The sequence below is a fragment of the Dendropsophus ebraccatus genome, chromosome 7, assembly GCF_027789765.1.
Source record: "Dendropsophus ebraccatus isolate aDenEbr1 chromosome 7, aDenEbr1.pat, whole genome shotgun sequence".
Lineage (NCBI taxonomy): Eukaryota > Metazoa > Chordata > Amphibia > Anura > Hylidae > Dendropsophus > Dendropsophus ebraccatus.
The window spans coordinates 87,261,498-87,287,749 of record NC_091460.1 but is presented as its reverse complement, the minus strand read 5'-3'; the positions used below and the strand labels follow the sequence as shown (position 1 = coordinate 87,287,749).

The 26,252-nt window shown below is 40.9% G+C and overlaps 1 protein-coding gene across 4 annotated transcripts in view; it reads left to right on the top strand.

Moving 5' to 3' along the window:
- The window catches only part of GLRB (glycine receptor beta), a 148,418-nt gene that overhangs the window by 84,299 nt on the left and 37,867 nt on the right, over positions 1-26,252 (top strand). For all 4 annotated transcript variants that reach the window (XR_011363840.1, XR_011363838.1, XR_011363839.1 and 1 more), the window contains exons 2-4: positions 1,647-1,797; positions 6,717-6,823; positions 14,092-14,159. Coding sequence is in view for 1 of the 4 variants with exons in the window: in XM_069976627.1 (XP_069832728.1) it covers positions 1,676-1,797; positions 6,717-6,823; positions 14,092-14,159 (297 nt within the window). In the remaining 3 variants the exon portion in view is untranslated. The remainder of the gene's footprint in view (positions 1-1,646; positions 1,798-6,716; positions 6,824-14,091; positions 14,160-26,252) is intronic.

The following is a 26,252-nucleotide window of genomic DNA, read 5'->3' as shown; positions in this document are numbered from 1 at the left end:
GGCACAAACTCTTTAACCCCTTATTGACCTAGCCAATTTAGGCCTTAGGTGCGTGTGCTCGGTAGGCCTCGATATTCATGAGCTCGAGCTCCTTCTGTCCACCAGCTGCTGATTGGCAGTCACTTTCCCATACTGTGTAGTCAGGTAAGATAGGAAACATATTATTTAATCTGGTTTAAAAACAGTTTGGTTTTGTCAGTGGCAAAGCTAAATTAAACTAGTATGTGTTTCACATGAAGGAGTTTGAAGATCATGAAGAATGGATATCCAGACTTTTGCCAAGCATGGCCGAGCGCAGACCAGCAGTTAAACATAAAAGCTCTGAATGGGAAGGCACAAAACGCCTGGAGTTTTATATCCTAATAACGAACCTATTCTGAACACTAACTCCTACCAATTCCTGTTGCTCATACTCAAAAGAACAGCCAAACTTTTCTAAAGTATGTTCCTAGTCCCTACTGGGACTGTAACATGTAATAAAAGGTCTTTATAGCTAAGGATTGAGAGTAGCCATTTGGGCTCTACTCTATTGATATTAGACACTGTTCTAAAGTGCAGGTTGTGTTTCAGATTCCCTGATATGCATCATAATCATTAGATACGGTAATTTATATCATAAATGGAGCATGTGCAAAGCTGCAACATTATGTACATTATGCACTTTATCTGCAGTTTTGCACATGCTCCATTTATGATGTAAATTCCTGTATCTGATGCAGTCTATTGCATATTATTGGTATGTGTTACGTGCCACATGGTACTAGTCCCAGGTTCGTAACCCCCCCTAGTTGTTTGTTCATCAGTTGCGGACTATCCTTTGGTACTTATTATTCACTCTCTGTAGGCGGCTGTTTTGGGGGTTCTCGCTTGGCTTATAATATTCACTCATGTCCTAAGACTTCTCCTTAATGGAGTAACAAAACGATAATAGACCTGTGTAAAAGTGTCAGCGATCCGCTGAGGCCAAATCCTCAGCTGATCGCATATTTTGTGTGAGCTTTAAAATCTTTAGCAATTGGTTACACATCTCCCTGTGTAAACTGGGGATGTGTGACTGATAGCAATACATTTAAAGGCCGTACGAACGATACAGTGATTGTTCATACAGCCCAGCCCCTCGATTAATCTTGCTTTCAAACAAGCATCGATCTCACTGATCGGCGCTTGCTGAATCCTTGCACAGCCCCATACTGGGCTGTGTAAAAGGACCCTTATTGTTGGGAGAAAAGAAATGTGGTATTGAGACGTTATAGGACACGTGTTCACATATGAATGGATTTCCCATCTGACAAAGTTATCCTACTCATTGTGAGGAGTCTTACTGCTCAGCTGTTTCCCCGCTCCCCATAAGAATGAATAGAGTGGCATTATGCATGCGTGACCAGCCACTCCATTCAACAAGGAGACTGGGGTCTCTGTTCTTAAGATTGAGAAAACTTGCATTTGATCAATTCCCTCCATTATGTTTTGGGGACACTTTTTTTTTTTTTCTTTTCAGTGTACAGTGTGAGAAAGAGATGCCGCATGAGTAATGCAGTAGACTGTCCAGTGATGTTCCATCGTATTTTTTTTCCATTACATCTATCTTTTGCAGGCACTGCCTCATGCACTTCTTTTATAGACTAACAAACTCTTTTATTTTACAGGTCTGTTGCTGTGAAGTTAATGTATCGCGATGAAGTTCATACTGGGGATTCTGGCTTTTCTCGTATTTTCCTTATGGTTGGATGGAGTTCATTCTAAAGAGAAATCTTCAAAGAAAGGAAAGGGGAAAAAGAAGCAGTATCTCTGCCCATCGTATGTCACTTTTACTCTTTATTAATAATACACATGTATCTTTAATTATGATAGCTAAAGCATGAGCATATTAATAATAAAGAAGAAACAACTAAATAATTGTCAAACATTATCCATTCTGTTCAGTCGATTATATATGCGTGTGTGTTTCTCTAAATAATCCATTGGAAGCGGTAAGTTTTAAGGGGAGTATCCAGGGATAAGATTTTTACAGACCTGCATGATTTTCTTACACTGACCCTGTAGGCTGATGACAAGGATACTGACAGCACGGATATATGTATATTCATGCTATTCGTTTCCCTTTAAAGGGAATCTGTCAAATACCTACCAGGTACAGAGCTGCAGACACAAGCAGATAGGTGATAGGGAGATAAAAAAAAATTATGCTTTATTCTTTGCTGATGACCATTTGTTTTAAAATTCAAATTTTACATGGAAGCTGAAGTACCACAGAAGTGATTATGAGCCACAGCAGGCTCGCCACTTCCCTCCCACATCCGCCCTGTCTAGACAGATTGGTGTACAGGGCTGAGGTTTCAGCCCTGTAAGTCAATTAACCAAGACAGGAAGAGGTAGGGATGCATGCTGTGGCACCTCAGCTTTCATGGAAAAATGCAATTTTGCTCCCTTTTACTTATCTGCTTGTGTCTGCAGCTCCGTACCTGGTACAGACCTAACAGATTCATTTAAGTCTCTTTTTTTAAAACCCTCCCCACCCCTGTTTTTATTTTTCCTCATTTCAGGGAGTGAAATCAGAATTTGGCTTTTACCACTAGTGCACACACAGACTTTCTTTCCTTACTTATCTGGCCAATCCTTTCACAACACCTATTCCTCACTGCTGTACCATGACATAGTACTGGTAAAATTGCACTGAATAGGCTGGCGGCATCCTGTGGGATGATTTACAGTACACTACCATAGATGGCATGTGAAGTAATAAGGAGCAGAAGTGAAAAAACGGCATTAAGCATTGAGCTGCTGCCACTGAAATATAATTACCGAGAGGCTTACAGGAAAGCTGTGTCTCTGCGCTACCAAAATAGATTGGTAACAAAACACATTTTTTATCTTTACATTAAAATGAAAAAAGTGCATTGCCCCCCAAAAATCAAGTGTACACAATTACCGTAACAATAAAAAACACTAAAAGCTGCATAAGCAGACCAATAGAACACACTAGTTCCACTGGACAGCAATATATCATATCAACCGTGTAGATTAGTTACAGTTCAACATACACTATTTTAACAAATATACACGAAAATTGTATACCAATAGAAACATGGGCTTTTAAATTGAAATATTATGCTTTATCATACCAAGACACAACATTAAAACAATGGTGCTATTGGATTCACAGAAATATAATATTGGCCAAGTGATATTAATATCATGTAAACCGCTCAATCAGCCATGCACTATGTACTATAATCAGTGTGTGTAATCATGACAGGAGTTGCAGCAAAGTCTGGCTGCTCAACACTGAGGACTAAGTATGCAAACCCTCCCAACCCTGCATATACCTAACAACTGAGAGCTAGTCAATATAAGTCACGATATGTCATGCCAACCCTGCATATACCAAACAACTGAGAGCTAGTCAATATAAGTCACCGATATGTCATCCCAACCCTGCATATACCAAACAACTGAGAGCTAGTCAATATAAGTCACCGATATGTCATCCCAACCCTGCATATACCAAACAACTGAGAGCTAGTCAACATAAGTCACCCATGTCCCGCTGTGCCAATCTCCCCCACATACGTTTTGTGCAATGTGCCCTTCCTCAGTGGGCGTGTCTAAGCTATCATCTACACCTGTTTATATATGGGTCAGTGGTATCACATCCATTATCCGGAATCACAATGCATGTCCAGGGAGGAGACAAATGCATCATCTTCCGGGATGAACATTCAGCAGTAGAACGCATGTCGGCCACCAATTGGAACGCAAGCTACCATGCACATATGACCTACATTTATCAGACAGGAAGATCATTCAAGCCTATACTTCCCGAATATGGGCACACCAGATTAACAGATTGTAAGGGCAAAGGGAATGACATACTTTCTTTTCTGAAGAGTAAACCTAGAGGAGCAGCGGGGACAGACTGCTGCTGACTACAATGGGCTGTCCAAATGATCTAAGGATCGTTTTGGCTGCCTCTCCTGCTGCTCCCCGCTCACTGTCTGTGCGTGTAATAGTACTGTGCAGTGAGCAGGGAACGAGGGGGGAGTGAATGCTGAGGGGACAGGTTGTGTAATACGGCCCTTAGGCTTTCTTTGCATTGGAAACCCTGCTCCCCAGGTAGGGGTCCCAGCATTGGTACCCTAAACATCCAGACACTTTGGATAGCTCATAAATGATAATTCTGAGAAGACACTGATATCCCAGGTAAAAAAATAAAATAAATAGAAAAATCGTAACCTAAAGATAAAAAGCTATTTGGTTAAATAGGTATTCCCACTTTGTGTAATGTATGTTGGCAGCCCTCACATGCCATGGAAGCCCTCTTCTCTCCAGTTTTAGTCTGTAACATTATTGGACCAATAACTGCAGTGCGTTTGTTCTCATTCTGTAGCTTTTATCACACATTTGTCTATTACAATATGTTTAATCTTCTCTTCTTGACTATAAGCTTTTTATTATTTTTTTTAAGGCAACTTTTCCCTTGGTACTTTACAGATGCCCTAGAAGCATTATCGCATAGCGTGAAATTGTATCCCCTAACAGCCTACAGAAGTAGACCTAGAGTATTGTATACCATATGTGCGTCTCTCAGTGAGCCCCCTTTCGACAAATACAGTAGCCAAGGGCTAACAGGGCTTTCTTCTCGTTAATTATTGGGGCTATACACCTTTAAGGCACTGATTGTACCACAAAACAGCACATTTCGCCCAATAAAAAAAACCTTAGTCGTCACTTCCAGCAGATTATTACCCCTCTGCTCTGCTTTAACTTTACGACTACACATGTATTGCGCTTACTCTTCCCTGCTGCACAACAACACTTTGTGCTGATGCTGTGCCAGGAGCAGAATAAATGGACACGAATGAAAAACGTGTAATTAAAATGTTGGGTTTTTTTTCTATGTCTTTTGCAGTACAGCACTATTTTTCCTACTGTTCTGCTAAACAAAGCTTCAGAGCATGTATTGATTCTTAAGGAATGGTTCTTTCTTGCTGCACAGTTCAGGCTTATCCTGCAACAATGCAGCTCTGTGGTTTTCCTGTGTTTGAGCCAACTCTATAGAACCAGTCATGTTTGCTTTGTACAAGAAACCTGCTGTGCATGAAGAAATTACCTGCAGGTGACTATCTTTCCATGGATCAGTGATTTGGCAATGTTTCTGAAGCGTGCAAATCTAATTAGAGCTCAGAAAACTAATTGGCTACAAACTCAGTCTCCTAAAATATGACAATTGGGCTTCAATGTATTTCCAGCTCATGGTTACATGTTATATTGAGATGAATTATTCTGTCTTTAGAAGACACAACATTCATTACAAGCTTGCTGGTTTTTGTTTGCCTTTATTTATTTTTTTAAAAGGTGGTGCAATTTTTTTATGGGATAAGGCCCTCATTCACACCTCTGTGGCTGTTTTTATTTTCAGGAAACACTAATCAGGAAGCCTTTTAGGAAACCGATGGTTTCCTGATTTGTAAAAATGGAGAAGGAAAAAAAAAAAAAAAAAAGAAACATACTCCTCCGCCATGACTTCTCCCTCTGTCTTCAGACTTCTGTGAGGCCGCGGATGGCATCACTTTTACGCCACAAGGCTGTGGAGGAGAGAACGGCATAATGCTGCCTTCAGCCAGAAGGTTAATTGACAGACACAGCACCGTATTTAACTGTATGCACTTCTGATTATAAGCATGTACAGTTAAAGGGCCAGTTTCAGCACCTGGCAGTACTTGTCCGAGTTCTACCGCTGGCCAAGCAGAGCCCCCCCCCCCCCCTTGACTCACCTGATCGCTGCTGCTGCCTGGAATAGCGCGACAGCGAGTGGGGAACGAGCGCTCGTTTGTTCCTCATAGTCACCCCGTGGAATATGGGCTTAAGTCCCACTGCTGCCGATCTGATGGTACCTGAAAAGATGGAATGAGAGCTCTTTTTTATACATTCCCAGTGGAGCATTTATAGCCAATAAATGTCCACACGCCTTTGACACTCCCCTTGAGGATAAACCTAACCACTTTAGTCCTTCCACTAACCTGAATAGTTATTGTCCTTCAGCTATTTTCCTTCTTAACATTTTTGTGGTATGTCAAGCTCTGGATATAAACACTTTTCTACACACCTTCCCCTGCACACTCCATCCATACATATTCCATGTGCTAGCATCTCATACAATATGGAATCAATACAGATCCTTGGATTACCTCACCTTTATGGTTCTTGTTTGGAAATACAATGAATACTAACTTTTTCCACTCGATGGCAAATATTTCCAAATCAATGTAAGCATTGACAAGAAATTCAAAAAGTGTATCCATGTATATATTAGAACTTAGAAAGTGACTTCCAGTATATGTAGAGGTCATAGCACAGATTTCAGCCATGCCTAAGGGTTGTAACAAATTTGTTAGGTTCACTTTTACAGAACCGTCATGGACCTGTGTTTTTTTTTTTTTTTTCTTTTTAAACTTTATTTTTAATGGGTCTGTCAGGTATCCATTTTTATTCTTTTTTACTTAGAGCCCCACCTTACATTAAAATAGGGGTCCCACATCTCCCTTGAATAGCCTATTATTTTAAAGTCTATGAGCCAAGTACACTTTAGCGACAAACCCCCAATAAGGTTCTAATCACCTATATTGTGGTATGTTTTAGTTACAGAAACATCCCTTAGTGGTGCAGAACCATTCATTGTTGAGAATCACGTGCTTTTGTTGCTTTTTTCCTTACAGTCAGCAATCTGCAGAAGATCTTGCAAGAGTTCCCGTGAACTCCACTAGCAACATATTAAACAGACTGCTGGTTAGCTATGATCCAAGGATAAGACCAAACTTTAAAGGTTTGTTGTATAGTAAAATGAAGTGTGTGTGTTGATTTTTAGGTATGACAGTACAATATATACTATATAAATTAAATATTAAATATCACTTAAGTGTACCTCTGGTTCAGAACAACAACAAAAAGGTATGGTGCGGGAATGTACACTTTATTAATTTTTCTAAATTAAGGTACTTTCATTTCTTTACTTTTGATTTTGGATCTAAATTGCTGCACAGACTGCCCATAGTGCTGAGAGCTGCTCATAAGTAAGCTTTAAGAAACAGAGTACTGCTGTGTCTCCTTTGCACCCATATCTAGCACGGACTGTGGCTGGTCTGGGTGGTGATTCAGCTGTAAAATCGAAAAAAAATTTTTTTTAGATAAATAAATAATAAAAATAAATAATCATAAAACTTAGTAAATTTGTTGTCCCATTAAACCATGTTCAACTGCTGAAATACATGCAGTGCAAAGTATATCTAGGCATTCTCCTGTCTGGCTTTTAGATGCTGAGAACTCCCTTAATGTTGTCCATCCGCTTCAGAAGGGCATATATTAATTTAGGGCTCTGCATGAGTCTGTTAAAGGAGTTCTCTAGGATCCTATAAAATACTACAGAAATTAGAAGTAATCATTTGTACAGCTATGTGCAGTACAGTTGTTTCATGCTGCCTATGGTGAGACTCATTCCAGTTTATTCCATACCTGTTGTTATCTTTTCAGTCCCCTTCCTCCAGTTTCTAGTTTCTGCTTTCTGCTATAGAGACCCTCCCTTTCTGAGGCGGCTGATGTAAACAAGTCCCTATCTGCAACTTTTAGTCTTTAACATGGGCAGCAGCATATAAAAAGTTATGTTTGAGTGGAATACCTCTTGAAGTAGGCACTGGAAAGTGTTTTATATGCAGTAAACGGGTCTTGACAGCAATTTCTTTCAGAAGTGAAGGCTGGACATTGGAGTCCACCTTAGAAATATAAACATTCAGTACACAATAGAATTTACCAATAGTTATTGTCAGCCATTGGTGGTTACACTGTCATAAATCTTGATGACAATATAAGTGGAAAGTTGTACTGTGTTTATCATCTAAACCTTTGTCATCTAACTGTTGACCACCTGATAGCAGAAGAGGGGCCGCATAGACAAAATAACGAAGCCCATGACCTGTAATCAGTCAGTCTGCGTGCTAAGTCAGAAAATAAAGAATGCTGCCACATGCTTCATGCAGCTGTAGCTTATAATACAAGTGGGTCTCCGCACTGAAACCCTGGACGACCTAAAGGTTTGAGCTCGGGACAAAATGGACTCAGCTCACCCTCTCGGCGTGATACATGTGCTTAAACTTTCTCCAGGTGTGGAGCACGATGAGTAGTATGGCGGGCCGTCACCCGTTCAGGATCCAAAAGGAAAGTAGAGGCTCTCAGCTCCATAAAACGTGGTACTTTTATTTCGAATGCATCTTAAAATAATAAACAATAAAATCACAGCTGCGCCGACGCGTTGCGAGGCATAGCCTCTTAATCATGGCAAATTATGTTAGATACTGATACATTTTTATACTGGTAAGATGCAAGTCTCCACATACAGACCGCCCCTAAAGGCGTCACTAGACTGACGTGGAAGCCACATGACTTACTTACAAGCTCAGGTACACAAGAAAAACGAGTAATGGAGTACAAATGCATATAAATACAAAAGATAACTATTCATTAATAAATATAATATAAATCATTTTTCAGGTTCAAACCTTTAGGATAGCGAGTGTCCAAAAACAAAATCCAAAAAGCTTCCCGTTTTCTCAATAGCTGGACCCAGTCGCCCTCCCGTGTAGGTTTGTTAACCCTCTCCAGGGCACATACTGAGAGGCTACTGGTGTCTCCTCCGTGGCAATCAATGAAATGTCTGGAAAGACCAGAAACAGCTTTTTTGTGAACCGCATTGTGTGAACGAATGTCTGACAGGTGTTCGCTGATGCGTAATTTTAACATACGTTTTGTTGAACCCACGTATTGTAAGCTGCAAGAGTTACAATCCGCTACGTAAATAATGTGTGTGGATTTACAGTTAATGAAAGATTTAATTAAAAAATTACGTCCAGTATTGCAAGATGTAATAGATGTCTGTTTAATGGCATATTTACACAGCGCGCATCTGGGGGTTCCACATTTGTAGAAACCTGTGGTTTTAAGCCAGTTGGTATTATTTGTACTTTTATAGACACGGGTGTTAATATTGCTAGGGGATAGAATGTTACCTAAGGTTTGGCCCCTTTTGGCTACACACCGTATGCCAGATGCCAATATTTTTTCACATTTAGAATCTTGTAGCAGTATAGGGACATATTTTTTTACGATGTTAGTGATTTCTCTATACTGGGGACAATACAGTGGAAAAAGTGAGTTGATTTATTACACAACCCTAACATCATAATACGCAAGTCAGATAAAGGTAGTTCTGTGGTAGTGTTGGACGTAGGCCTTTATATTAAAGAAATAAAAAACATCTTGTCAGATACGGGTACGTATAGAGAATTGCCATCAGACCCCACAAAAATTATTACAGAGAAACTAAAAAGTATTGTAGATATGGGAATCGAATTGGGTATTTTTAATACCAAATTCGGCGGATACCTTATTCCCGATTTCCCTGTGATGGCAATTTTCCATGCGTTACCTAAAACGCATAAAGACACTTTTCCACCCCCTTTCCGTCCTATTGTGGCAGGAATAGGTTCCCTCTCAGAAAGACTGTGTAAATGGGTGGATAGATATTTACAGCCTCTAGCCAAACGTACTGCAGGTTATATTAGAGACAGCAAAAGTCTCCTGGCAGCCCTGCAACACCTTCCTTGTTTTGAAGGTGGGGCATGGCTCTCATGCGACGTTGCTGCTCTATATCCGAGCATACCCCATGAAGCAGCTCTATTTGCCCTGAGATACCATCTACACAAGTATAGCAATTATGATAATGTTCTTTCTGATTACCTTTGTTTGGTAGTGGAGTTTTTACTTACCAACAATTTCTTTTCTTTTGGGGATCAGTTTTTCCTCTAGACCAATGGATGCCCGATGGGCGCATGCTTTTCACCTTCACTGGCCAATTTATTCATGGCTTACTGGGAGGAGGTCGTCTTGTTTAACATCCACAACCCATACAGAGAATTTATTCTCTGGTATGGGAGGTATATTGACGACCTCCTCCTGGTATGGAGGGGTAATAGGTCTGATGTAGAAAATTTTGTAAAATATATTAATGGGAATACGTTAAACCTAAAATTCACATACCAATTCGAGACAGAATCTATCCCATTTCTGGACTTAAAACTTCTCTTTGGAAGATGGCTATATTACTACTAGCCTGTATAGAAAACCTACCGCCGGAAATGGCATTTTACAGGCGAGCAGTAGTCATCCCAATCATGTCACCAGAAATCTCCCTGTGGGTGAGTTCATTCGTACTCGCAGAAATTGTTCCAAAGATGCCTCTTATCTAACAGAGGCCGAGGAACTCACAGGGAGACTAAAAGCAAGAGGCTATGGCTCTGCAGTGATAGAGAGAGCACGTAAAAAAGCGGAATCTCATGATAGAATATACCATCTGCTGGATAGACAGCATCCCAGTAATGGGACAGATAATAGAGAGGCTTTAAAATCCTATAACAAAAAAGTAAATCAACTCACTTTTTCCACTGTATATAGTCCCCAGTATAGAGAAATCACTAACATCGTTAAAAAATATGTCCCTATACTGCTACAAGATTCTAAATGTGAAAAAATATTGGCATCTGGCATACGGTGTGTAGCCAAAAGGGGCCAAACCTTAGGTAACATTCTATCCCCTAGCAATATTAACACCCGTGTCTATAAGGGTATAAACCCACACACCGTATACGCAGCCTATTTACTGCTGCGATGCGTAGCAAATACGCAACAAACACGCAGCAAATACGCAGTAGATTAGATCTAAATAACTGAACACAGCATCAAATCTGCACCACCAAATCTGCTTCAAATCTGCTGCGTTTTTGCTGCGTATCTGCTGTGTATACGGTGTGTGGGTTTGTACCCTAAAAGTACAAATAATACCAACTGGCTTAAAACCACAGGTTTCTACAAATGTGGAACCCCCAGATGCGCGCTGTGTAAATATGCCATTAAACAGACATCTATTACATCTTGCAATACTGGACGTAATTTTTTAATTAAATCTTTCATTAACTGTAAATCCACACACATTATTTACGTAGCGGATTGTAACTCTTGCAGCTTACAATACGTGGGTTCAACAAAACGTATGTTAAAATTACGCATCAGCGAACACCTGTCAGACATTCGTTCACACAATGCGGTTCACAAAAAAGCTGTTTCTGGTCTTTCCAGACATTTCATTGATTGCCACGGAGGAGACACCAGTAGCCTCTCAGTATGTGCCCTGGAGAGGGTTAACAAACCTACACGGGGGGGCGACTGGGTCCAGCTATTGAGAAAACGGGAAGCTTTTTGGATTTTGTTTTTGGACACTCGCTATCCTAAAGGTTTGAACCTGAAAAATGATTTATATTATATTTATTAATGAATATTTATCTTTTGTATTTATATGCATTTGTACTCCATTACTCGTTTTTCTTGTGTACCTGAGCTTGTAAGTAAGTCATGTGGCTTCCACGTCAGTCTAGTGACGCCTTTAGGGGCGGTCTGTATGTGGAGACTTGCATCTTACCAGTATAAAAATGTATCAGTATCTAACATAATTTGCCATGATTAAGAGGCTATGCCTCGCAACGCGTCGGCGCAGCTGTGATTTTATTGTTTATTATTTTAAGATGCATTCGAAATAAAAGTACCACGTTTTATGGAGCTGAGAGCCTCTACTTTCCTTTTAAAGGTTTGAGCTGCCTGTGGAGCATGTCAAAAGTTGAATTAAGTGACTGTAACGTTTTAACATAGTGTATTAGCCCTCACCCAGATATATTTAACAGTTCACAGTTTTAAATGAGTTATCCCCCCATCCATCATGATATTATTATTTATATGTATCATTACATAAGAGTAGACAGTTTACACAAATATTAAACTATAAAAACAAGTCACCAAAAGGTTTAGGTGATATTTAATGAATCTTCTTAATACACTGGGAAGACTTAGGCGGCAGATGCTCTGTAGTAAATGGTTACTGACCCAATAAAGACAATCTGTGATGCCTGTACTCTCCAGTGCAGCATTCCAAGTATGAGAGAAATTGCTGCAGGTGGGCCGTTGTAATATAATTGGGCATATGTCCCCTTGTGTCTAGTTAATAATGTACAGGTGAAAAGCATTATGCAGCATTTTAATATAAAAAGCTTTTTTCCATCTAATATATTTGTTTACTTTAGCTTTTTATCTATTTAATTATTAAAAAACATGTTCTGCAAACACTTTGCAATGATGTAGGATACATACATAGGTCTTTCTGACATAGAAGTTAATAAAGGAAATGTTTGTAGAGCTACTTTTAGTAAAAAAATCCCATTGTAGTATATAACTGACCACAAATATAATCAGGTTTGACATTAGCGATCTATATTTTGAAATGTTGCTGTCTCAACACAAAATCTAAAACCAAAGTCCCTATTACATGGGGCGATTCAGAGGAGCAAATGAGTGCTGAGATCAGCGCCCGGTTGCTCCTTGTTCCTCGCTCGCTGACAGTACTATTACACACGTCTGCAGTGAGCGGGTAAGAGCCAGGCGGGCCATGGGGAGCGTGGGGCAGCTCATAGAAGATAGCATCGTTCTCTTGCTGTCGCTCTCATTCCATGGAGCGACAGCAGCAGATTGATGCTGTCCTCAACGTTGATGTTGCAGTGTGTTGAAAGAAAATGATCAGCCGACATTGTGCATATGGCCAATAATTGCTTCTTGTGATAGGGGCTTAGACTTCCTGTTCTGGAAAGTAGGCTACTGTAAGGTGATCTTTACAGGGTTACAGTGAAAGGTGACAATAGATAAAGTAGATGCAGCCAGGCTTGATTCTAATGAAGGGGCGTCACAGAGGGCAGGGGATATTGGTAGACTGTGGGCGCTTAAAGAAACTGAAGCAGATCGCAGGAATGAGGTGGCGGTTTCCAAAATGCGCCACACCACTGTGATGTATGCACTGTTGCCAACCAGGTAGTCTAAAAAATAGTGGTACATTCGCTTTAAGGATATACTGCTGCACCAACAGGAATAGTCACACACCTTTTTAGACATCTGAACAGTGCAGACTCCATCTGATTTTCATATTTATTTTTTATCTTGTAAACAAGGGATAAGCTACCTGCCCTGCTTCCCACCAGTCTGGATGTTGCAGTATTGTGGAGAGCTACTGACCTCCTCTCTGCCCACACAATAAGTGCAGTAGCTCTCTACTTTAGCGCTTCCTCAGTGTCTAACCCCCATCAGATGTAATGCAGTGGCCACTAGGGCAGAGCCAAGCGTCCGCCGATTCTGACAAATATTATAATTGTGGTGCACTGAAATGCTTAATAAATCAGTCACTCAGCCCTTACCTTATGGGAAAACCTCTTATTTTCCTCCCTATAATCTGAGAGCAATGTAATGTCCGTCAATGAACTTTGTTAATTGCATTAAGATTCCGCTAGATGTTTTTTCTTCAATTTTCCCAGCCGATTTAAGCCTGTTCAGCAATCACCCCATGAAAATACACCTATGAGGGATATGAAGGACTAGGTATGAGGTAAATTATACAGAAGAGCAATATATTTGCTCTGCAAGTGTACTTGATGTTAGTGCGTGGGCTGCAATCCACTGACAATAATGTTCTAGTACAGATCTCGGTTGCTGTGGCAACCATTTTTAGCGCTACAGTAAAAGAAATATATTTTTTTTAATCATACCATTTCCTTCATCAGCTCCTTCATCGCTATATACTGTAACTATAGCTGTGTGTTATTTGTTTTATACATTGATACACATTTAGCAGCAAAATAAGATGGTTCATTACTGCTATTGCTATTACTGAGCAAAATAATGGTCTCCTTTTTAAACTAGTTTAATCTGAGTTTTAGAATGCATTAAGATTTACTACCAATATTATGTAACCTCATGTTGCTTCACTTATTAGTGTCATGCTGCCTGAAACTTAAGCAGCATTAAATAAATTTTAACTTGTTTTAGTTACATTGCTGACCGTATATGATTCTAGACGAGCTTGTGGAAAGGGGCAAATTTTGGTTACATACGTTAATATTCTGTTTCATCCTTGTTTTTGTTGTATGGTCCTCTAAAGCTTTTCTCTACTTGTAGGTATTCCAGTCGATGTTGTAGTCAACATATTTATTAACAGCTTTGGGTCTATCCAAGAAACAACTATGGTAAGTATGTGATCAATCATATTGTGCTGCTTTACTAATATGTCATGATTTCCTCTGTCAGAACTATACAGTAACACCTCGGTGATTGAACACATAGGTATTCAAACTAAATTTCCCCCTGAAGTTTTGTTTGTTAGCCGAGTAAAATCCAAAAGGATTACTGTCAGCTAAACTATTTTTGAGCTGACAGTTATTGAGGTGTTCCGACACCTAGGGTACAGGAGCAGGGATTCCCATTATAATGATGGGCGTTTCCTTTGGCGGAGCGGCAGTTTGAACTGGCCACCCGCTGTTAGAAATTCAGACTGGCCAATGCCGAGTTCTAACGTAACAGAATGGTGGTAGCTGCACAAGCTGCAGGGACTCCTCTCCTGGCCGCCTGTGCCTCAGTGCCGGCCACCCTCTCTGGCAGCTGCCAGCCAATGCTTTCCCTGGGCTGCTGCTGCTTCTCCCTGCCGCAGGGAACAGCTTCTCCAGTCTGTCCCAGTTCTCTGGGCGGGAGCTGTTCTCTGGGCGGGAAGAGGGCCCAGGTGAAGCGCCAGCTGGCGGTGAAGCATGAGCACCAGTGGCCTAGAGAGTAGTCGCTGGTGCAGCTCCCACCACTCTGTTCTGTTAAACAACCGTCCCGCTTCTGCCTCATTATAACAGCAATCCCTGCTGCTTTGCAGTAAGTAGTGATGCAATATGCACTGCTACTTACTGCTAGTCTTTACACTCTGTGGGCCGGGAGCTCTGCCCCTGACCATGGAGTGTAAAAAACAATTAAATACATTTACATTGTTTCCTATAGGAACACACAATTCTCAAACTGCTCGGTTCTGGAACAGCCTTCTGAACACAGCTCTCTACCTGACCCAGTTTAAATACATTTACATTTTTCCCTATGGAAACACTCTGCTCTTTTCTCAAACTGCTTGGTTTTGAAACAGCCTTCCAGAACCGATTGTGTTTGAGAACAGAGGTATTACTGTACTTATCTCCTAGGTTTACATATAGTAGAACAGTGGAGCCTGTTATCCATGCACACCCAAAAAATATACAGTACAATAATCCCAGTTCTGTTTTGATGGGTAACATTTTGGGGCACATTTATAAATGCTTGCCCCTTGTGCACATAATTCTGCCTTTTTCCATATGCCAGGTGTAAGCCCTGCTAGCCTGATTCGGGGTAGGGGTTCCAAGCTAGACCCAGGCAGCAAATTTCTGGGCGCATTGGCCAAATGGCTTCTGAGGTTTGCCCAGTTTTAGACACTTGTCTGTTTTTGGATGTTACAAAAAAAGAAATTGCTGACTGACCTGTAGTTGTGGGTCCAATTTTTTAAATACTCCTGTAGTAAGAGAGACGTCACTAAGAGAGATTTTTTGACTATTTGCAATTATATTTTGGAGTTTAGCTTTTAAGCTCCTTCTAAGATGCCTACGGTATGGTCATGACAGGAGATATTTACCCCATTGGATGATATAGTCATGACTACATCAACATATGTGGATAAGCTACGATACAGAACTACTGTCCAGTGGGTCCCATAACTGTTGTAACATTTCCCATGGATATTAAAGGGCAGCCTGTCAGATATGTTATGCTGCTTTCACTAAGGGCAGGTTAACATAAAAGGGTTTTCTGGGGGGAAATATTTTATCTCACAGGTTTCCTTTAAATAAGTTCCACGTTCCAGTGATAATAAGAAATGCATGCAGTACGTTGAACTTGGTGTCTTATGGTGGGTTTCTGCATCAAAATGCTACCCTGCTCAATATTACAGCCATGTACAGAAAAGGTGTCATATTACTGATATAATTTGATTACCTTTTATGACCTTTCTTGGGTGGTGGTTTTTCATTTGTCAGCTTTTTTTTTTTTAATTATTAAATTTTTATTATTTTCCATATTCACACAATAAAAAAATCGAATATATTTCAGTTTCACAATACATTTCCAAGACCCTTCCCTCTCCCCTTCCCTTTCCCTCCCTCTGCCGTGGGGTAGGAAAAAAAAAAAAAAGTAGTTACTAAGTTATGTGCTCTTTACCAACCTTAGTGTACCCATTATTCTATCACCGATACCATGAACGCAGCCCATCCATAGCTCTTTACTAGGAGGAGTAGCACGTATCCAGTTTCAAGAGATCACCAAACGTGCAAGAAATAATAATCTCAGAATCTTTCTACTGTCTTTTTTACACATTTTTAGACCTGAGTCATCCCCCAATATAGCGATAACCGGATTATAAGGGATCTCTGTCTTTACCATTTTTTAATCTCTTCATATATCACCGTCCAATATTTCTGGATTTCATTACAGGATCATATCATGTGAATAAAATCTGCCTCTGGGTACGCACACCTAGGGCAGTTACTATCTGGCCACTTCTTAATTTTCTTTAAAAGGACTGGTGTAAAGTAAATCCTATGTATAATATTAAACTGTACAAGTCTATGATTTCCAGATTTAGAAACGAGGTTTATTCCAGAAAAGATTTCAAACCATTGATTCTCTGTTAACTCTCTTCCTCCCATTTGCCTTTAGTTATTTTCACCTCCTCTCTACCCTTCAGTTGGGTGTATATATGTGCTATCGCCTTTTTCCCTATAACTTGTCTCATGATACAGTCTACCAGAAAATCAAAGTCGAACAGCCCATTCTTCAAGACGAAAATAATCAAAATTTCATTTGTCAGCTTTGTGCCAAGCTGGAGAATTCCCTGAACAAACTATATAAGATTCCTGTAGCCAACAGTTATATAGTTACTTCTCAGCCTGATGACAGACAGGTTTGTCTTTGGATGACACAGCAGAAGATATTTCCTTGTCTATTAGATGTGTGCTGCAGACCAGAAATCTTAGAATATAGCATCAATGCATCTAGAAAACACTGTATTTTTATGGATATCCGTACATGCTTGCAATATACCATGCTTCTTGAAAGCTCCTATTTGACCATAAAATAATTTTTTTTTTAAGATTTAGCTACTTTTATATACAGGGGGCAAAACAACAATAGATTATTAATATTAGAATGCGTGACATCAGAAATCTTCATATTAACGTGTTGGGGGCCTTTTAGGCCCCCATGCGAATCACATGGAAAAACACACTTATATAAAACTTCTACAAGTTTATTTTAAAACTGCTAAATAAAATATGACTAGTAAACAAAATTTTACTAATTTTTCACAAATAAAACCAAAAACATAATTTTTTTCCAAATTTCTCACAAACATATGAAAAAACGCATAGAATTCTATACCAAACTAGCTGCAGCTACATTTCTATTATGTTTCTTTTCTATTCTATTAGTCTTCCAAACAATTTTGACAAGTTATTTTTTCGGAAGAATGTTCTTTGCAGACATTTTCCTTACAAATTGAACAAAATCTCTCAGTTTTCCTTTCTACGTTTCTTGGACACATGAAACAGCGCTTTCTTTTTCTTTCTCCTGGCCCTGGAATCATCTGAAACTGTACGCCACACCGTTTCATTGCTTCTTTAGTTTGCTTTATCAAGCCTTTCACGTCACTTTGCTGTATCATGTGAGGCATTACAAGCTCATGACAAAGGTCCTTCAAAAATAGGCGTCTCCTGTCCTTCCTCCGTGCATGGAATTCTGGATGATTTTCTGTATAAATGATGAATGAATTCAGGGCTGCTACATCAAGCATATTTGAAAAAAGTACTACAGGCCATCGTTTTGTTTGCCTCTTGCATGAATATTCTCCCACCATCTCATCCATTTTGTCTACACCTCCTTTAGTTTTATTGTAATACAGGATGATTTCAATGCACGTGTTCGCTTATCATCAAATCGAATATGTCTTCTAATTTCCTCATATCTGTCCACTGACATTGTCGCCTTATAGTGTGGATCAGAAAGTGGGTCCAGAAATAATTCTCGTATAGGAACATCATACGATTTTTGACTTCCTGTCAGCAGTAAAAGTCCAATGTATGCATAAAGTTCCTCTTTTGAGATATTTTTCCAGGACTTATTTTTTGCAGAAGCAATACGTCTTCCTTCTAGGTTTGAACATAAAAGGACCTCTTCTGCCATATTGTCAGAAAAAAAAGTACAGAATACGTCTTTAGGGGAAAAGTACCTGGGACTTCCCACGGCTCCTTGAGCCTGTCTCACAATATTATGGATTGCAGTACGTCCGACTAATGTAGGTTTACTGTCCCAAAAAATATTCGTTTTGGATGTTCTACTTATCACTTCTTGAGGATCCACTGTATTCACTTCATCATCATCAGAAGAAGATCCACTGTATTCACTTCATCATCATCAGAAGAAGAATCACTTGAGGATGTTTGATTCTCTGGTGGCAGGTACTCGTCATCGGACAAAGATAGTTCACTTTCATCATCACTTTGAAACATAATTGCTTCAATCTCTTGGTCAGTCAGATGCTTGGTGGAAGACTGCGCCATTGCTGACTAGATGTTAGCAAACTATGAAAAAAACAATGAACACAATCAAGATTGTCCACTCTTTGCTTGTGTGTGTCACACTGTAAGGGTAATGTGCCCCCTCCCTCCTCTCACCCTCAGCAGCTCTTACCTTTTATACTTTATTTTAGGTGGTGTACAATTCTCTGGATGTCGTTAGCTCAATAGCTTTACCATTTGCAGGCTTCTTAGAATCAGAGAAACTGAAACTGAATCAGTCTTCCTCTCAACATCTTATCTTATCTCAGGTCCTTCACAATTAGCTCACAGTGTATACTGTCGTCATTACTCTATACACAGCTCATTACTGTATTCCGAAGGACCTGAGATGATGTCATGGCCTTACCACTCCCTCACAAAATCACATGACATCCTCATATGGCATTATCCACACCCTGGCCCCCCCACCAGCATTACTGAGTACAAATAAAGTAACTTGAGACACAAACACTACTGAGAAAATGATAAAATATACATGGGGGCCTAAAAGGCCCCCAACACGTACAGATGTGGTTTTCACAAAAAAAGCATTGTTACACCGAAATGCCTATGAAAAAAATTATATGAACAACTGGATATTACCAAAAACGACATACTTGAGGATTACCTGGAGTTTCAAAATTCTAACTTAAGTAATTTTGCAGATAATAGCAAAAAAGTAAGCATGGGGGCCTAAAAGGCCCCCAATACGCATTCTAGGGTTAATGAATATTTTTATTTTATTATTATTTTTATTTACAGAGTGTCTGTCTGAGCAAGATGGGCACTCCATGGAGTGGCTTTCTTCTCTTTCGTATTCTCTACTAAGATACAGTGGAGCTTTCTTGATAGGGCATCACCGTAGACATGTATATAACACATCTGTACACGTGGCCCACACTCAATAGCCAGAAAAAAGTACTTTTCACCATTCAGAAGCCATTTACCCCACAGGCAGATTAAGATATACTGTTATAGTAATAGCAGGAATACAATCTTCCTATACCAATCTGATTGAGAGGATAAGGATGCATATTATAGATCTTGGAAAGCCTGTTGTCTGTTTGGCAAATAAAATAACCCACAAGGTAATTGTTGATAAAATGTGTGCAGATGATACAGATGGCATAACACACACACACACACACACACACACACACACACACACACACACACACACACACACACATCTTATTAATGTGTGTGTTATGTACAGCATGATAAAGAAATGCTGGTTAATAATGAGGAGCATGTTGGTATATGAATAAATTTTAACCTAGTTGGTAATTTTAGGTTTATATATGGCAACTTTGAACTGGATTTATACATAGTAATTTGGTGTCTATTTAGTCCTCATTTTGGTCATTATTTTTGCGCAAAACCAGAGTGTTATATATTAAAAAAAAAATCGGGAAAAAAATCTTACCTTTTCACAATTTACTGATGATAAAATGCTGTTATACATAATGAAAATTTCTAAATCTCTCCTAACAACTAACAGTTTATTATCTAATGAGTTAAGGGAAACCTGAAGCATGCTCAAAATGTTTTTGCGCATGAAGTCACAACTTTTTTTTTTTTTTTTACAGAACAAATTTATCTGTAAAATTATATTTTAGTAATGAAAACTTTTCAGAACTGTCTCCATTACTCACACCTGTCTCCATGACCCCACCCTCAGTCTTTGTTACTCATTCTGTTTTGAGTGTATTGGTTGTCTGCCACTCATTTAAAAAAAAAAAAAAGATAAAATGCGAACACTTTGTAGCCTGTTCTATGTGAATGTCCCCTGCTGTCTGAAAACACTACACATCAGGTGGTGCTCTACTTGTAACACATTTAAAAGTCCAAGAAGGGGAAATAAAATGTCCCTCACAAGATGATATGCTTCCAGTGCTACTTATTCTTTCATCATACATGCAGACACCAAGAAGGTCTGGAGAAGCTTGTCTGCATGTAAAACAGATGTCTGTATGTACGTTTAAAGGAAACCTGTCACCCGGCATTGGGGCGCAGAGCCAGCCCGACCCCCTGGTGGAGCCCCGGATACTTACCCTTTCCTGCAAGTCCCGCTCCTGGACCCGGTCCTGGGACGGGGATATCGCCGTCGGCGCACGCTCAGCAGAGACTGCTCCAGTCATTCTCTGAGCATCGGACTTATCTCTGGTAAATAGCATACAACGCGTGCTCACCTTCTGGCGCCGATATCTTCGTCCGGGGACTGGGTCCAGGAGCTGGACTTTCAGCAAAGGGTAAGTATCCGGGGCTCCACCGGGGGGTGGGGCGGGCTTAGCGCCGCAATGCCGGACGACAGGTTCCTTTTAATGAATTAATAGCACTGTAAGCATATCATCAGGTCTATCATTCACCCTTATACTTACTTGTCTCTGAATCACCCAATCAGTCATTAAAGTTTCACTGCCACGATGGGTTCCCTCACCCTCATACTTTCCACAGTTTGGAATGGAGAGTCGCAGTTAAGGCTACCTGGAAAACATGGATACAGCCATGTTTTCAAGGACTCCCTAGGACTACATGCAATTTTAGCAGCCACTTCTTAGCAGGTGTTATAGCTTTGTACAGTTTCTGTATTTTCAACCCACTTTTGGCTTTGGTAAAAATTCTGTGTGAACATAGCCTGACAGATATATGTACATAGTACAGTCAGATATATGAAAAGAAAAACATGTTTGTCCTGGCCCAACCAGCTATGTTATAGTGTCAGCAGTTTGGCATGTGAATTGCAGCTGACAGATTCTTCCCTCTCCGCTTTACTATAAAGAGTTCTAGTCCTTCCAAGTTTCTTCTTTGCATGTACAGAAATTACGCTGATTAAATAAAGACACTGTACAGTCTCCGCTGTTCCCATTCTCCTCTCTCTCAGGTCCCAGTTTGGCTGCCAAACAATACAATGAAACACCCACTACACTCCAAACCTCTTAACACATATGGCAGCAACCTTGACAAATGCGTCAAACCAGTTTTTTTTTTTTTTTTTTTTAAGCAGTGTTCCAGGTTTATCTGTACTGTAAGCGAAAAATTTTTGGGTCCAAACTTTTTAAATATCCTAAAAAACTGTTTGATATATTTAGTGCTAAAGTTACTCCGAAAGCACAGGTGTCTGCCACAGACCTTTTTACCTGAAGGCCTAGCCACTTAACCCCTTAAGGACCGGGCCTGAAATGGCCTTAAGGACCGGAGTAAATTTTATGAATATGACCAGTGTCACTTTATTCATTAATAACTTCGGGATGCTTTTACCTATCCGGCTGATTCTGAGATTGTTTTCTCGTGACATATTGTACTTCACATTTCTAGTAAATTGGAGTCGATACTTATAACAAATCTTTATGAAAAAAAAACAAAATAGCGTGAAAAATTGTGAAAAAATGCATTTTTCCAACTTTAAAACTTTTCTGCTTATACAGAAAATGGTTATATCACATAAATTATATATTAAATAGCATTAGCAACATGTCTATTTTATGTTGGCGGCATTTATTAAACTATCTTTCATTTTTTTTAAACAATAGAAAGCGTAAAACATTAGCAGCAAATTTCCAAATTTTCGGTAAAATTTCAAAATCAGATATTTTTAGGGACCTGTTCAGCTTTAAAGTGTATTTGAGGGGACTGTGTGTTAGAAAGCCCCACGATGCACCCCATTTCAGAAACTGCACCCCCCAAACTCTGCAAAAGCATATCCAGAAAGTTTTTTAACCCTTTAGGGGAGTCACAGAAATAAAAGCTAAGTGTGTAAGAAATTTTAAAATTTTTATTTTTTGTGCAGAGATTTTATTGTAATCCAATATTTTTCATAATTATGACCCTATTACCAGAGAAATGCACCCCAATAATTATTGCCCCGTTTCTGCAGTTTATAGAAATACCCCATATGTGGCCCTATTGCGCTATTTGACGCAACCACAAGCCTCAGATACAAAGGAGCGCCTAGTGAATTTCAATGGCTCCATTATATTTGGTCATTTCTGACTGTACCACTTCAGGTTGGCAGAGGCTCTGGGGTGCCAAAACATAAGAAACACCCCTAAAGGGACACCATTTAGAAAACTAAACCCCTCAAGGAATCTAACAAGGGGTGCGGTGAGCATTTGGACCCCACAGGTGCTTCACAGATTTTCCGAACAATGTGGCGTGAAAAAAGACAAAAGTATTTTTTACACTAAAACGTTGTTCTAGCCTTCAATTTTTCATTTTCACAAAGGGATAAAAGGGAAAAAAAAGACACAAAGTGTGGCGCAGTTTCTCCCGAGTACAGAAATACCCCACATGTGGACATAAAGTGCCAAGCGGGCGCAGGACGAGCCTCCAAAGGGAAGGAGCGTTTGGAAGCTGGATTTCACTGGAATGGATTTCAAGGGCCACATCGCATTTACAGAGCCCTCGTGCTGCCAAAACACTGGAAACCCCCCACAAGTGACCCCATTCTGGAAACTACACCCCTCAAGGAATCTAACAAGGGGGGCAGTGAGCATATGGACCCCACTGGTGACGGGCACAAATGTGGAACAATGTGACGTGAAAGTGAAAAATTTCATTTTTTCACTTTCACGGCACAAATGTGCCCGTCATCAAGGGGTCCATTTGCTCACTACACCCCTTGTTAGATTCCTTGAGGGGTGTAGTTTCCATAATGGGGTCACTTGTGGGGGGTTTCCACTGTCTTGGCAGCACAAGGGCTCTGTAAATGCGACATGGCGTTCATAATCCATTCTAGCCAAATCCAACCTCCAAAATCCAAATGGCGCTCCTTCCCTTCGGAGGCTTGCCCTGCGCCCACATGGCGCTTTATGTCCACATGTGGGGTATTTACGGACTCGGGGGAAATTGCTCTACACATTTTGTGTTTTTTTTTCTCTTTTAACCCCGTGTAAAAATTATAAATTCAAGGCTAGACCAACATTATAGTGTAAAAAATGTAATATTTCATTTTCACGCCACATTGTTCCACATTTGTGCCCGTCACCAGTGGGGTCCATATGCTCACTACACCCCTTGTTACATTCCTTGAGGGGTGTAGTTTCCATAATGGGGTCACTTGTGGGGGGTTTCAACTGTCTTGGCAACACAATGGCCTTTTAAATGCAACATGGCCGCTCGAAATCCAATCCAGCCAAATCCAGCCTCAAAAAACCAAATGGCGCTCCTTCCCTTTGGAGGCTTACCCTGCACCCGCATGGCGCTTTATGTCCACTTGTGGGGTATTTCCGTACTCAGGAGAAATTGCGCTACACATTTAGTGGTTTTTTTTTACCTTTTAGCCCCTTGTGAAAATGAAAAAATCATGACAAGATTAATGATTTAGAGTAAAAATTTTAAAAAAATTACACTAAATGTTGGTCTAGCCTTGATTTTTTTCCATTTCCACAAGGGGTTAAAAAAGAAAATGAACACAGAACGTGTAGGGTAATTTCCCCTGAGTACGAAAATACCCCACATGTGGGCATAATGTGCCATATGGGCACAGGGCAAGCCACCAAAGGGACAGAGCGCCATTTAGAGGCTTGAATGGAGGATGGAGGCCACGTCGCAATTACAAAGCTCCTGTGCTGCCAGGACAGTAGAAACCCCCCACAAGTGACCCCATTCTGGAAACTACACCCCATAAGGAATCTAACGAGAGGGTGCAGTGAGCATATGGACCCCACTAGTGACGGGCACATGTGTAGAACCTGTGCCGTGAAAATAAAAAATACCATTTTTTTCATTTTCACGTCCCAAATGTGGCCGTCACCAGGGGGCCATATACCCGCTGCCCCCCTTGTTAGATTCCTAATGGGGTGTAGTTTTCAGAATGGGGTCACTTGTGGGGGGTTTCTACTGTCCTGGCCGCACAGAGGCTTTGTAATTGCATCATGGCATCCTCTAATGGGAATGGCGGCCATACCTACTTAGCTGGGGAAAAGGGACAATTCTAATTTATTTGGGGGTATTAGGCCAATTATTAGTTTATAAGGTTGGAAATGACAGGTGTCCATCAAACTCAACCTGTGTTGATCCAGAGGAAGGCAAAAAACCCTCGTGAGGCAGACGACAGTAGCCTCATCACTGGGAAAAAATCCTTCCCGACACCATAATGGCGATCAGAACAATCCCCAGATCAGCGTGACCCCTGAAATAGGAATAAGGGACAGAATTTAGATAATGTAGAACCCCAATGACGTGTGGTATGCCTTGAAGCGATCCAGTATGCAGAGGCCGGGGTGATCAGCACAGGTGTCACACTGGTAAATGGTGTCCTTCCTGATCCCCCTGTTAGGCCACACTCTGCACTTCTTCTGGGGTCTCCCTTTCTCCAGTGTGGGGGACGTCACCTGGAAAATGTCCTGGTGCGATACGGGGTCCTTCATATCCAGAAGCGCTAGGTCCGCTCCATGGCTGCTAAATATTAGGGCTCTGTTACTGCTTCTGATATGTTCGGATCGTGCCGCAAGCTACAGTAGCTCGGGCAGCGAGGGAGCGGAAGAGTCTGGTATAAAAGTCATCCCCGTACAGGTGGTAACCTTTATCCAGCAGTGGGAAGATCAGTTCCCGGACGATCTTCCCACTTGTTCCGAGGCTGGGGGGGAGGGGGCATCTGGGGGCTGGATTCGGGTGTCCCTTCCTTCATACACTCTAAGGGTACGTGCACACTGCGGAATGGCGAAGGATAACCCTTCGTGCATTCCACAGCTGGCACCCACCGGCGGACTGATGCGGGCGCGCGTCTCCGTCCGTGTCATAGACTCCATTCTATGCACGGGCGGATTCCGCTCTCTGTCCAACGTATTCATTCTTTGGACGGACGATGGAATCCGCCTGTGCATAACATGGAGTCTATGACACGGGTGGAGACTCGCGCCTGCATCAGTCCGCCGGCGGGTGCCAGCTGCGGAATGCACAAAGGTTTATCATCGCCATTGCGCAGTGTGCACCTACCCTAAATCTGTAAGAGTACCCTGAGGTACTCTCACAGAGTTTGTAGAATTTTACGCCATACCGTGATCTCTTATTGGGACGGTACTGGCGGAAAAGACGTGTCTGGGAGGCAGCATACTCTACGCTACCCCCAGACACGTCACTGGAGGATGAGGATGAATGGAGGAACGAAGGATCCCCCCATTTATCCTCACTGGCTGTTTCGGTGTCGGAGGCAATAATAACGTATCCCTCTGACGCCGAAAACACCCTGGGGGTCATCTTTATATGGGGACTAGTATATGGGGTATGTAGTGGTGTAGTGTCAAACTTTATTCAATGTAGTGTAGTGTGGTGTAATGTAGTGTTTTTTACGTGTTTTTTTACAGTAAGTATATAAAAAAAAAACCTATGCCAAAAATGGTGTTGCTGATAAATGCCGCACTTATGTGCGGCACTTCAGCAGACTGTGGCAGTAGGATAGAGAAAAAAAACACCCTACGCCAAAAAGGAGGAGTTGCTGATTAGCAGCGCACTTTCATGCGATGCTGATCAACACTCAGCGGCGATAGGGTGCAGAAAATAGAAAAAAAAAAATAGAAAAAAGGTTCTGATCGCCGCTATTGGCTGATCTGAACTGATAAGCCAATAGCGGCGATCGTCGGCATGGGGGGGGTTAACAACCCCTCATGCCGACAGGGAGAGATGGCCTGCAGTGTATTTCTGCAGGCCATCTCTCCCGATCACATGCGG